The sequence below is a fragment of the Lynx canadensis genome, chromosome B4, assembly GCF_007474595.2.
Source record: "Lynx canadensis isolate LIC74 chromosome B4, mLynCan4.pri.v2, whole genome shotgun sequence".
Taxonomy (NCBI): Eukaryota; Metazoa; Chordata; class Mammalia; order Carnivora; family Felidae; genus Lynx; species Lynx canadensis.
Window position 1 is genome coordinate 137,258,800 of NC_044309.1, and position 13,624 is coordinate 137,272,423.

Below are 13,624 nucleotides of genomic sequence, written 5' to 3' on the forward strand. Positions count from 1 at the left end.
TTTTGGGTAGAGAAACTTAAAATTTTATTATATTACATGGTCATTTGGTAGTAACCTTATCCTCACATAGCACCACTGTTTTCATTAAGTAAATAGAGTCCATGATGTACTGACCAAAAATAAATAAACCAAAAGACTAAGTGAGATAATGTGTGCAAACCCTCTAGCACAGAGAATCTGGAAAGATGCAGCAGCATAGTGTTTGAAGCTCTCTGGATTCCAACCCAAAACACACAAACAACTAGACAAAAAAACTTAAATCTACAGAAAATATGCACAACTAAATGAGGTGACAGGATATCCCTACGAACCCCCAAGTACAGTGTATGTCCATCGGCATGGTATCGGCACCTGTGCAGAAGAAAGCAGTGGGAGACTCCAGAATAGTCAACAGATATTCCCTAGAAAATACAGAGGACAAATTATGGAGCAGCGGCTGAGACTGGGAGACATTTACTCAGTCCATTCCAGTGCGTGCAAGGAGCTCATGGAAGCATTGAGGGAACGGAGCCATCTAGCCCCTAGGAACCCCTGAAACTGAGCCAGCGGGGCTTCCCTTAATGTCAGGATCTCACACTATGGAGAAATTGCTGGGTGGGAAATGCAGAGTTCAGTAGGAAAGAGACAACAGACTGGATAAGGAAGGTCCAGGTAAATGTAGAGGAATATCAGAAGGCCAGCTGCCCCAAATGACAGATAAGGGAGTTCTGTGAAGTCAGAAAAACTGTGAATGTGCCTTTTTCTAAAATTTCAGGAAAACTAATTCCACTTGAAAATGATCAACCAAAAAGTAGCAAGGTTGAGTCTCCTACAAAAATTATTGTAAGAAAGGAGATAATAAGGAACAGAATGGCATCCCTCCAGATAATGAAAATACATCAGTAACAGATGTTCACAGTCTAGATCAAAACTGTAACCTATATCAAAACAGAGTAAGAGCACTAAGAAAATGATCAAAAATGTAAGAAAACTGTGGGTCAGAATTAAGAAAAACTGAGACATGAAGTGACAGAACCCAGGAAATAATTTAAAACTAAAGCAAAAAACAATTTCAGAAATATTTCAGAGAAAGAGTGACCAAAAAGAAGACAAATTTTATAAGTCAAAAAAGAAGTAGAAGAGATGAAAAGGCTCAAAGAGAAAGTGACGGACATAGAAGACACACACAGAGACCCACCATACAGATAATAGAAATCTCTGAAGCACTAACCCAAAACAAAGGAAAGAAATAAGTATTAAAAATGGTAACTCAAGCAAGTTTCCAGAAACTTAAAAAAAAAAAATTTGAAAATCCACATTGAAAGAACGCACCATGCCTGAACATATCTACTCAGAACAGCAAATATCAAGACATAGTCTAGCAAAATTATCGGACTTTGTTATTTTTTTTAATTTTAGAGAGAGTGTGAGCAGGGGAGGGGGCAGAGGGAAAGCGAGAATCTTAAGCAGGCTCCACTCTCAGAGAGAAGCCCCACGTGAGGCTCGATCTCACAGCCCTGGGATCATGACCTGAGCAGATATCAAGAGTCGGATGCTCAACTTAGTAAGCCACCTGGGGGCCTCAAATTATCGGACTTTAAAGGAAAGAGAAGACAGGAGCACCTGGGTGGCTCAGTCAGTTAAGCACCGACTTTGGCTCAGGTCATGATCTCACAGTCCATGGGCTTGAGCCCCACATCAGGCTCTGTGCTGACAGCTCAGCCTACTTCGGATTCTGTGTCTCCCTCTCTCTCTGCTCCTTCCCCACTTGTGCTCTGTCTCTCTCTGTCTCTCAAAAATAAACAAACATTAAAAAAAAATGAAAGGAAAGAGAAGACAAACAGTGGGCATCTAGACAAAAACAGCAATGACTTATAAGGGGAAAAAGTATGTTGTCATCAGACTTTTTCACAGCAACACTTATGCTGGAAGAAGATGAATACTTAGGATCCTCAAGAAAACATAAGCCAAGGATTATATGCTCAATGAAACAGACTCATGTGTACAAAGGACACAAGCCATTATCAACATGCAAAAGTATCAGCCTACAAGCGTTAAGCATAGTTGCTTATCCAACCACAACTAAGTGAGTATTGTAAGGACAGCATATAGAATGAATTGCTATATGTCCAAACAATGTAGATAAATATGAATTGCTGTCTGTCCAAACAACGTAGATATAGCACGTCTATAAAACCTGCAGGAAGAATAGGGAGGATGTATCCAAAAATATATATATTATTTTAAGTAATTGTGTTCGTGGTGGTGGTGGTAATTTTAGTCTTGCTCTTCTGAGACTACTGTGTCAGAATATAGAATAACTAAATAAATAATTGTGGGATATTCTATCATCTCCTGTGTTCTTAAGAACCAGGATTCTGATACGGAAGAAAAGAGATGCCTCTGTAATACAGAAGAGATTAAAAGTCTGTGTCGTTCTCGTTTTGAATCAGAAATATCAGTAGGAACTCATGATATATTTTACCTTTAAAAATGTCCACTGAAGAGGCCTGGGAGAAATGGCCAACCCAGTAGCACCAAACATATCTGGTATCTAGATTGTGGTCTTGAAATACTGTTTACCGCTAAAAAACCAAAACCGAAACAAAACAAAGACTTCTCGGAGATGTAGCTGGGGCAGTAGAAGTACAAAATAAGGCTGGACCGCCCCGTCATACCAGAGAGCAAGAGAGCTACTGGACGTTACTGGGGCCAAGTCGAAAGGACACAGGAGCCACTCTGATCTTCCCTCTGGACAAAGATGGGAAAACTTGAGCTCCAGCAAAGGATGATCATTGCAGTGGGTTGAAACCCATCAAACAGTTCACATCCATGAGTTCATACCGATACTTGGAAAAATCAACGGGTGACCTCTGGATGATGAGAGAGAGCTAGTTCATGGTCCTGAAAACTTATAAAAATAAGGCAAGAATCGGGCATCATTGCTTTTCTTTTGTGAACTATACCCCATGGTAACCAGATAGCATATGAGTAGCATCTGGAAGTATTCCAACTAATATACTAAGAAGAAATGATAGGACCAGACTACCAGCATTTTGTAAGCCCCGATGAATCAGTGGCTTTAGGCCCTATGAGATAGTTAGACGCCAAGTGCCCCCTGATGGAAGACACGTCACCATCTGTCACCTTGCCAAAGGGACTGGCCCTGCATCTGGTCAGGTCCGGATCCAGCAGCCAGTGTGCAAGAAAGTCAGGGGACAGAGGTACACGCCACATCGCACCAGGAGGATGCAGCCGGTGAGACCACGTGGAGGAGGCCATATGGCTCAAAGGCTTCCAGTTTCTTAACAGACCAACTGTCTGGGAAATGAAAGGATAGAGAGGCAACCTGTGGATTAAAACGGACTTGAGAAGCAACACGTTTTTCTAACGGACAAGACTAAATGACTGTGTCTCGAGGTGTATGCTTGTATGATACAAACAATGAAGAAGCCCAGGTAGGCGACTGCTAGGACGGTCAGGACAGGGGTCCCGGGGGGTGCGGGAGGGCACTGGGATCGATCTGGACGCATGATGGGGACTCGGGTGGTGGATGAGGGATCTCTCTCGTGACCTGAGCAGTGACTGTATAACTCATTAAACTACATCTTTGTTCCGGTTAGGTGTTGCATTTATGTTTTATTTTACAATAAAGAGGATTTAAAATGTTTCTAGCCCACATATTTTAAACTCGCACCTGAAACAAGCCCCCGCCTCTTCTCCCTCCTCCCGATCTGTCGCATGACACCGTGGGTTTGACTTCTCTGTGCTGGGCGCCGAGCTGGGCACCGCGTGCACGTTCTCTCACTTACCACCCCTGCGACCCACCTGACCCAGGGCTCCGGGAAGGCGGGACCGTGTCTCCCACGTTTGCCTCGGCATCCTTGGTGCCCGGCACCCAGCAGGCCCTGAAAACATACCTGTTGAGTGAGCGGATGAACAAATGTGTCCGCAGTTGTAGAAACGGCATTGGCAAATAGCCCAGCTTCGCTCACCCGCAGCCAGGGCCGGTGAAAACGGGAGCGTGGGTCCCGGTCCAGGTCGCAGGAAGGGCCACGAGGCATCCCCGCCGAGCAGCCGGGCCGCGGAGGCCACTGCGGTTCTCCGCGGGAGCCGCCTCTGGACGGGCGCTCCCCACCTGGCCACCTGCTGGTCCTCCTGGATCCTGGGTCTCTGTGGGAGTGGCGGTTGCGACATTCCCATCCGCCTCTTGTGCTGTGGTTCCCCCCAGGCTCCGCCAAGAGAAGACAGACACCGTCCGCTGCATCAAGTCCTGCCGTCCCAACGACGTCACCTGCGTGTTGGATCCTGTGCACACCATCTCGCATACTGTTGTCTCGCTGCCCACCTTCCGAGAGTTCACCCGCCCTGAAGGTGAGTGGCGACTCCCACGGCCGGAATCGAAGTGGGGGCCCCAAGGCAGGTCCCCGCAAGAGAGACGTCCCTGCGAGGCAGCCCCCTCAGCGGCCTCCCAATGCTTGAGCCGAGAGCTTGGCCCCAAGGAGCTTCTCCTTGGTAAGACGTAGATTTGCCTCCGCATCTCCTCTGTGTCCCCCGAGCGCACAGCACCGTGCCGGCCCATTCCGGGCTCTCGGCTCAGGAGGGCGCGCTTCTTCTGTCTGGGTCACAGCTGTCCGGCAAATATCTTTTTGGGTGTTGGCTCTCTGCCGAGCGCTGGGGAGTCAGGGAGGGCCTCTGGGAGGAAGTGACTTCCCCACCGGGGTCTAAGTGGGGAGCAGGGACAGAAGGGGGTGCCAAGCGGAGCAGAACTCCTCTGGAAAGGTCTGGAGGTAAGTCTGGGGGACAGCGGGCATTTGAGGAACTAAGCCCAGGTTTCCTGGCTGGGAGGGGTAGAGGCTTGGCAAGAGACAGGCTGGAAAGGATAAGCCTTAACGTGGGCGGCGTTGGGGCTTCTAGCCCAAGGCTTTTGGGAGCCATCACGGGGCTGCACCCGATGCTGACCCCAGAGGGGCTGGATCGGATCCAGGGAGCCCAGGAGCAGAGCAGTGTTCCAACCCCCGCCCCTGCCGGCACCTGGTGGGAGGCTGTGTGTGGGTGCTGTTCTGCACGCCTTTTGCTGCTGGGTGTACATCCCCCGTGCGGGGCTGCCGTGATCTCCTGCCCCCGCTTCCTCCGGGAGGGGAGGGGTTTCATCTCTGGCCTTGGGAGGAGCTCCACCGTGACTGACTCCTGCAGTAAACGTTGACCGGGCCTCCCGGGTGTCAGGCTCGAGGCCGCGCTCTGGGGCACAGCGATAGGAAGAACACGGTGAGCCTCTGAGGGCAGATGTATAGCTGAGCCAGCGTGACCACACCCCGTGTTTACCCTGCGACGGGGTCCCGTGAGAGCACATGCCAGAACATAAAAGGGGGGAAGGGGGGAGAGAGGGGTGGCGAGGGCAGGAGAGGCTCCCCAGGGACATGGTCGCCTGACGGAGCTCGTTCCTCTGGCAAAGGGGCGGCACAGGATCTCCGCAGGGAGGCAGGGACTCGGAGAAAATCGCCGACTGGGGTCTGCCGCGTGCCAAATGACACGTTCCAGCCAACCACATACAAATCCTTCCCAAACCGCTGACGGCCGGTTTTGTGGCCTCTCGGGCAGCGCCGGTCTCTGAGTTGATTCCGCAGGGAGTGGAGCGTGGCTGGAGACGCCTGTTGGCGTCACGGGCCCAACAGATCCAGACCTTGACCTTTAACGCTGAAAGGACGCTTAGTGGGCACCACCAGTCAGCCTCCTTCACTCCAAAGGCGAGGAAACCGAGGCCCAGAGGGAGGACGCCTCCAGATCATCCAGAGCCAGGGTAGAATCGGGGCCTCGCGCCCCCAGCCCGGGGTAGTCTGCCCCACTTCGTATCAGAAGGCCGCGGCGGTAGACACAGCCACCGATCTGCCCGGCGCTCCCGGAGAGGCAGCTTTGCTGACCCACATCACCGTGGGCAAGAGACCACCCGCTGTCTTGCCCTTGTTGACCCCCCTCCCTTTGCCTCTCATCCACCTCCCTTCCCCTTCTTCCAGCTTCGGGAAGATTTATGACTAATTACTAATTGCTCCTCAGCTCTGGCACTGCTGCTGATTACTCTATGACCTCAGAGAAGATCCAAGGTTTCTCCAGGCCTCAGTTTCCCCGCTGATAACAAGGGGGACAGGCTGTGACCTGCGAGCCCTCAGGACCCCTCCGCCTTCTCCGTGCAGGGCTCCCGGGCACCGGGTGCCCGTGACCCAGGGGTGCATTTCTGGGCTCTCCATGCTGTGCTTCCTTCTCGCAGAGATCATCTTTCTCCGGGCCATCATGCCCATGTATCCCGCCAACCACGCCGACATCATCTTCGACATCACGGAAGGGAACCTGCGAGACTCCTTCGATATCATCAAGCGCTACATGGACGGCATGACTGTGGGTGAGTTGCCGGAGGCGTTCAGGTCTGTCCAGACGCCTCCTTGTCCTCCCGGCCAGCGGCCTGGCAGAGGCCCGCTGTGCCGGTCTGCTGGGACGACCTCTCTGGACCATGCAGCCGCCGTCTGAGCCCCCCTCCTAGAGCCTGCCTTGTCCTGCAGGGCCAGCTGGGGACCCCCAGGGCAACCGCGGGCTTGGAGTGGGGTCCGCTCCCGGCTGGGCCAGTCTCCCACCCGTGAATGGGTGCATTAACTGGGTCTCTGTGTCTCACAACCATGAGCTTCTGGCCATACCTCACGGGCAAGGTGTTTGTCTCAGGACCCCATCCCCAGGTCAGTGGGACCTGTTAGGATTTTTATTCTGGTGGTCAACGGAAGGAAAGCAAGTGAGGAGTCAGAGCCTGAGCTCTGGTCTCGGCCCCAGACGGCTGGCCTTGTGGTGTGTCCAGATGTTGTCCCTCCTGGCAGGTCCCGGGCACCGCCCCGCCATGGGGGCACAGAGCAGGGCTGGGGCCCTTCCGCTGGGGCAGAGAGGGAGGGGAAGGGCTCCATCAGAGGCCCAGGCGGGGAAGCAGGTGAGTCTGGGTAAGTGGTTCATAAACCTCTCCTGAACGGTCACGTTTTTATAGACCTTAAGTTCTCGGGGAGTGAAAACAATCCCGTCTACCATTCTGGACTTAGATGTAGACCCAGGGTCTTCCGAGCAGCTGAGCCCCCGGGGTCCGGGCCCTTTCCTCACGTAGGCCTCAGTTTCTCCACGGCGAACGGGGGCAGGAGGGACTGGGCTTCGTGGTCTCCTAGGCCCTGGATTCTGTGAGGTGTCCGTCCACCGGGAGAAGCGGCAGAGTGGTCGGCCCTGGGGCAGAACGTTCTGGAAGGAGGTCTCTAGGTGGCGCTGTTGGATCTTAGAACCCTGTTCCCCGCGCCCCCGGCGCCGCCGACCGTTGTTAAACTGGCAGCTGGAGACAGGGAATCGTTATTCCCCTGTTGCCAAAGAGCCATTTATAGCGACTTTACAAGCTCTTAAATGGGTTTGCATGTTGTAAACATGACTGAGTCATTTAGGGGCTCCCCACCCCCAGCCGCCTCCTCCGCTAGTTCGCAGCAGGAATAATTAGTTAATTACAATTAATGGTACATTAGTCCTCCCTGGGATTCCAAGGGGAGGGCATATGCAGCTTGGCTGTGAGCCGTCGTGAAACCTTCTGCACACCCTGGGCCTCAGTTTCCCCCATGTTAGATGAACAGGCCCTTCAGGGACCCCCCGGGGCCTGGGGCTGAGGGCAGGCAGGAGGAGGCAGGGTCCGGGTTTGCTCCGCTTGGGTGGGGTGGTGGTGCCTCACCTGCAACAGCGGTGCCCGGGAGGCCCCCTCCTGCCACCCCTGTGGGCGTGGCTTCCACGCGGGGTAAATCACAGCCTTGGAACCGTATGAGCAGGACTGGAACCTTCGGATTTACTCGTTCATTCTTTCCATTCCTGCTCTTTTCCCCGAGCCCCCGTCTGTGCCAGGCCCGAGGCCGGGCCGTGTGGGTCCACAGGTGAATGTTTTGCATTCCAGCCGGGGAGACAGATGGCCCCACAAACCCATCATGAAAATCTGACACGGAAGACACTGATAAGCCTCTGTGGCCTGCGAGGGCTCTCTTGGGGGGTGGCCCCTTCGGTTCCCCGCTAAATCCCTCCTGGGTGACCCCAGCCAGGGGGTTGGGCAGTGGCTGGGCCCCGATCCAGTGCCCACCAGCGTGTTTTTCTAGCTGCATCTGTCCTCCGGACAGAATCAACCTGGTAGTCTCCGTTTCTCGGCTTCCCATCCACTGGGGCAGAAAATCTTGGCGTGTCGGAGCCCGGAGGCTCCTGGAGACCATCTCTCCCGATTCCTCTTTGTAGAGGGGGAAACCGAGGCCCAGAGAGGCGAGAGGGCGTGCTGTCCTTCCCACGGCGCCCCGGGGCAGAGCGGGGAACAGAACAGAGCCCCTGGGAATGGAATGTGGATAAGGCCACAAAGACAAGAGCGGCTGTCCCTCCCTGCACTTGGTCACGCGTGCCCTGGTCTTTGGAATCCAGGCTGGTGCTTCGTGGAGGAGGGATGGGCTGGCCCCGGGGAATGCGTTCCGCTTCCGGGTGGGCCCGGCCACCTCCACTCCTCGGTGTGACTGCAGGAGGCCCATCTGGCCGGGGTCCTGGAGTTTGCCTGTGCCAGCGTCCTCTCCCCCCGGGTAGAGGACTGAGGCCAGAGGAGTCTGGATGGCAAGGTCTCGCTGAGGCGGGACCCGGGCTGTGTTTTGGGTCGGACCCTCGTCTCTATACCTACCCGATCGTTGCTGCCTTATTTCTCTGCTTAGGGTCTCTTCCCCGGACTTCCTTAACCCTGCCTCTGTCCCAAATAACTCCTGTGCACCCCAGGGGCTTCTGGGCCTCTTGGGTAGCCGTGCTGGCACATGCTGGCCCTGGACACGGGCACAGCACGGCAGCTCCAGACGTGTCCACCTGCACTGGATGGTTCGCTGCTGGCCCTGAGCCCAGGTGTGAGCAGCCTGTAAGCCACGTGTTCACCCCGCGTCCGTCCTGGGCTCGGTTCTCACAAATACCTTCAGGGACGGGTGTGACTGTCTCCCTGGGGGCAAAGGAGGGAGCTGAGTTAAGTAAGCACCTGGGACCCGGCATCAGAAACACCTTGGGGCCCCGGGGAGGTGGGGGGCGGGGTTTGCAAACTTGTTTTTAGTGGTGCTGTTCTCTTTTCAAGCAATGTCTCAGGCAGAAACCCTTGATGTCCTTGGGAAAGGAAGAAAGTGTTTTCCAGAGGCACGCAAGCCTCCTGTCTGCTGTGCGCAGCAGGATCCGGGGGCTCTGGGCCCAGTGTGAACCACTGCGCAGCCCCCCGCTGCCTGTCGTACCTGGGAAAGGACACCTACCTACTCACAGGTGTTGGCTGAACCCCTCCCCGCTTTAGGCCATGCGCTTTGCGGATGCTGGACACCGGGCTCAGGAAGGCTTCCTGGAGGAGGTGTGGTCTGAGCTGAGTCTCCACACATTTGAAGGAGTGGCTTACAGCGAGTCCCAGGGGCAGGTGTTTCCTCCCCGGCCACGACCCCGTGACCTGGCGGGACTGTCCCCATTCATGGGTGAGGGGCGCTGGAGGCAGAGCGGGCCTGGAGCCCGGTCCTCCCTGAACACCCGGAGCTGGAGCCCACTGATGGCCCGGGCTGACTTGGGCAAAGTGACTGAGAATTTGGGTCCCAGAGAAATAACAAGGGTACAGACCGCCAGGACCCTGAGGCCACTGAGCTCACTCTTCCCCCGAATGACAGAAGAAAGTGCCCTGAGTCCACCCAGAACCTAAAAGGGCCAGGCCTTCCCCTAACGTATCCTTTAAAAGCCCGTTCTTAGCGGGGATAAAGGCAGCTCCTGCTGTCTGTGGAAGGCCCAAGCAGCCGTCCTGTGGCATTCCTCCTTAACCAGCTGTCAGTGAAAAATGAAAAATGCACTTTCTGCCTGTGCAAAAATGCCCTATTAATGCCTGAGGTATTCTCGGGCCACTACAAAAGCCTTCCTCATCCGGCCCCGGGTTCACGGTTCGCTGTGCAGGCTACTGGCTGCAGTCGGGGGCTGCGTGGGGAAGGGGTCCTTCAGGTGACGGCTCCGGAATGGGGGCTATGATGGGGGGAGGGACTTGTGGAAGCCTCCCCAGAGCCAAGGGGGAACTACAGACAGCACTAGGCTGGAGTTGCTTTTTAAAAAATTTAAATGTTTTTTAAAATTTATTTTTGAGAGAGAGAGAGAGAGAGAGAGAGAGAGAGCACAAGCAGGGGAGGGGCAGACAGAGGGTGACACAGAATCCGAAGCAGGCTCCGGGCTCCGAGCTGTCAGCACAGAGCCCGACGCGGGGCTCGAACTCACGGACCGCGAGATCATGACCCGAGCCGAAGTCGGCCGCTTCACCGACTGAGCCACCCAGGCGCCCCTTGAGTTGCCTTTTAGAGCTGCCTTTTAATTTTGCGTGCAGCTGGCCTGATCCTTGGCCAGTGGGTAAACTGACGGGGTCTTGGCAGCTTTTTGCTGCCACGTAGCCATTTCGTGAACTTGAGGGTTCCCCACCAGGCAGTGACATACAGTGGGTGATCACGTATTTCCCCGAGGCCACGCTGAGAAGACCACCCCAGCTCACACACAGGCTCCACGGGGAAACAGCTTCCTGAAACCCTCACCCCTCCCTGGCAAGAAAGGGCCCCCAGCCTGTGATGGAGGTGTGATTCCACACAGTCCACTTTGGGTGGTACGTCTCACGTTTCCTGGCGGCTTTTTTTTTTTTTTTTTAAGTTTATTTTGAGGGAGAGAGAGTAGGGCGGGGGCAGAGAGAGAGGGAGAGAGGTTCCCAAGCAGGTTCCACGCTGTCAGTACAGAGCCTGACACGGGGCTTGAACCCATGAACCGTGAGATCGTGACCTGAGCCTAAATCAAGTCAGATGCTTAACCCACTGAACCACCCAGGCGCCCCTCACATTTCCTGTTTTTAATGGGGTCCTCTACGCTGGCCCCTGGTGTGTGAGGTGGGATTCCTAAAATTTGCATTCGTGGGCACCCTTTATAATTAATAATATTAATTAAAATAAGAACAGCCCTAAAACTACTAGGTAGTTAGCTCCAACCCCCCCCCCCCCAAATAAACTGAAATACAAGAGGCGGGTTTGCTAACTGTCCTTCCCCGATGGAGTAGAGAGTTTTGTTTTTCAGTCTGTGCGTAATTAACGGGAAGGCTGTAATTTTACTAAAACGAGCATGGACACAGAACAAATCAGTGCCCGCGGTACCCATGGCGTTGGGCCTCATGAGATTTCCGTGAACCTTTTGGCTCGAACTGTGACCGCGCCTGTGTTATGGCCTCAGAGACCCTGGCCATAAACTACATCTCAGATCAGTTTCACGCAGGTATGAACTGTCGCTTCAGATGCAGGCCGCTCCCACGGTTAAATGGTGGAGATCTGCAGGAATCTAATGTTGGCCGCAGTCACTTCGCTCCCCGCTGGCCGGGCTTGGGGAGGCCCGTGGGCGTGGAGGGCACCAGGACCGCTCAGTTAACGGGCTTGCCCGCTCTGCCATGCTTCTTGAGCACCTACTATGCGCTGAGCGGGGAACATGCAGTGTCTGCCTCTAGGGAGGCTGACTCCCAGAGAGCGACAGGAGAGCACGGTGGGAGGTGCTGTGGGTGCAGAGCCCAGTCCCCCTGCCTGGGCACATCAGCCCATGCTGCCGGGAGGAGGTGGTGCCTGGGGTGGGCTTGGCCGTGACCAGGTGAGAAACACGAGAAGGGTAGCCCAGGCCCCGTTCCCTTACTCAGCATGCTGGTGTTTCGAACCTTTTTTTTTTTTTTAATGTTTATTTCTTTTGAGAGAGAGAGAGCGGGGCGGGGGGGCAGAGAGAGACAGAGAGAGAGAGAGACAGAGAGAGAGAGAATCCCAAGCAGGCTCTGCACTGTCAGCCCAGGGACGCGGGGCTCCAACCCACGAACCGTGCGATCATGACCCGAGCTGAAGTCGAGTCGGATGCTTAACCTACTGAGCTGCCCAGGTGCCCCGTGGACATCTTGACCACCTAAGTTTGAAGGGTGGGGGGCGGTCTTTACTCATGGAGGGTGGCCTTGAGGCTTCAAGACAAGCACTACACGAATCCTGGAGTGTCTCCGCCCAAGCGTCGCTCAGCCCTTCGCCCTAACTTGCCTACAGGGCGGCAACTCTCAACGGTTACCTCCCTGAGTTCCGGGGTTTGGAATAACGACACTCTTCACTGACCCAGGGACCTGCCACCACATGGCACCAAGCGCAGGTTGGGCTCCAGTAACCGCACGCACACGCATCACATGCTTCCTACTGAGTGCTGTGTGTCTGGAGGTCCTGCCTACACTCCGTGGCCCCATCACCTCACCTTCCCCGTGGTTCCAGAAACACGCGGAGGCCTCCTGCGGCCAGACCCTGGGTCGGCTCTTGGAGGCTAAGATAGTTGAGAGGTGCTCTTCCCGCGCTCTCTGGGAGCTCCCAGCCCGGAGAGGGGGACGGGCACCAAACTGGACCCTCCCGGGGCTGTGTGGAATGTGCTGGGCACACAGAGGAGAGGCCAAACCCACTGGCCTCACAGAGCAGTCAAGGGAAGCTTCCTGGAAGAGGTAACACAAGTGTTGGGTCTTGACAGCTGAGTAGGAGCAAGCCAGGCAGAGAGGCGTTCTTGGCCCCGGGGGCAGCATGACAGGAGGCGGGGTGGGAAGCCACCACTCTCAGTTTGGTGCTCCCAGAGCATCGAGGATGCACAGCGAGGGCGAGAAGCGAGGCTGGGGGGGGGGGGCCACGGGGCCGGGACTCCCAGGACTTCTGTGGCCCACAGGGAGCCACTGGTGGTCCGTGATGTTCCTTGGGGGGCTTGAGCTGTCCACCCTGCTTCTAGATCCCTCTGCCGCCTCCTGCGACGGGGGTTGTCCCCACTTCACAGATGAGAAGGCTGAGGCCAGAGGGACCAAGTGACTTTCCAGGGCCTCTCAGCTGGGGAGCATTGGAGGACGGAACTTGGACCTGGGCCGCCTGTCCCCAGAGCCTCCCGTCCCATGGCCTGCGTGGTGCAGCCGTGTGCACTCTGGTCTACACCATCTGGCGTCTCTACCACTGGCATCAGCAGCAGCCAGAGAGGAGAGGCAGTGAAGCATCTCCTTTCCAGCTCGAGCACTCGCAGTGTTCCTGGCTATGGGGTCTCGGGTCTCGGGCCCCCCTTTGCGAGCAAAGATCTCCTTCCGATATGCGTGGTCAAGAGGCGAGGTTTATTTTTTTTTTTTTTAATTTTTTTTAAAGTTTTGTTTATTTTTGAGACAGAGAGAGACAGAGCATGAACGGGGGAGGGGCAGAGAGAGAGGGAGACACAGAATCGGAATCAGGCTTCAGGCTCTGGGCCATCAGCCCAGAGCCCGACGCGGGGCTCGAACTCACGGACCGCGAGATCGTGACCTGAGCTGAAGTCGGACGCTTAACCGACTGAGCCACCCAGGCGCCCCAAGAGGCGAGGTTTAAACACCACCGTGCCGAGCGGGGGCACAGGGTCCTGGAACATCCTTCTCTGATTCTTCACCCAACCAGGGCCTGCTTGCTCTTGTTCCCACGGGCGGCCGCGCAGGGGGCTGCTGCTGGAGACCCTGCCTCTTCCCCATCTGCCCACAGGGGGCTGATGGGGGGCGGGGGGCACAAGGCTGCAGAGGGATCTACTCAGCCTGGGCCAA

General features: G+C 55.3%; 1 protein-coding gene across 1 annotated transcript in view; it reads left to right on the top strand.

Moving 5' to 3' along the window:
• The window catches only part of FBLN1 (fibulin 1), an 85,332-nt gene that overhangs the window by 56,526 nt on the left and 15,182 nt on the right, over positions 1-13,624 (top strand). The window contains exons 15-16 of the mRNA XM_030320921.1: positions 4,211-4,353; positions 6,245-6,376. Coding sequence (XP_030176781.1) covers positions 4,211-4,353; positions 6,245-6,376 — 275 coding nt within the window. The remainder of the gene's footprint in view (positions 1-4,210; positions 4,354-6,244; positions 6,377-13,624) is intronic.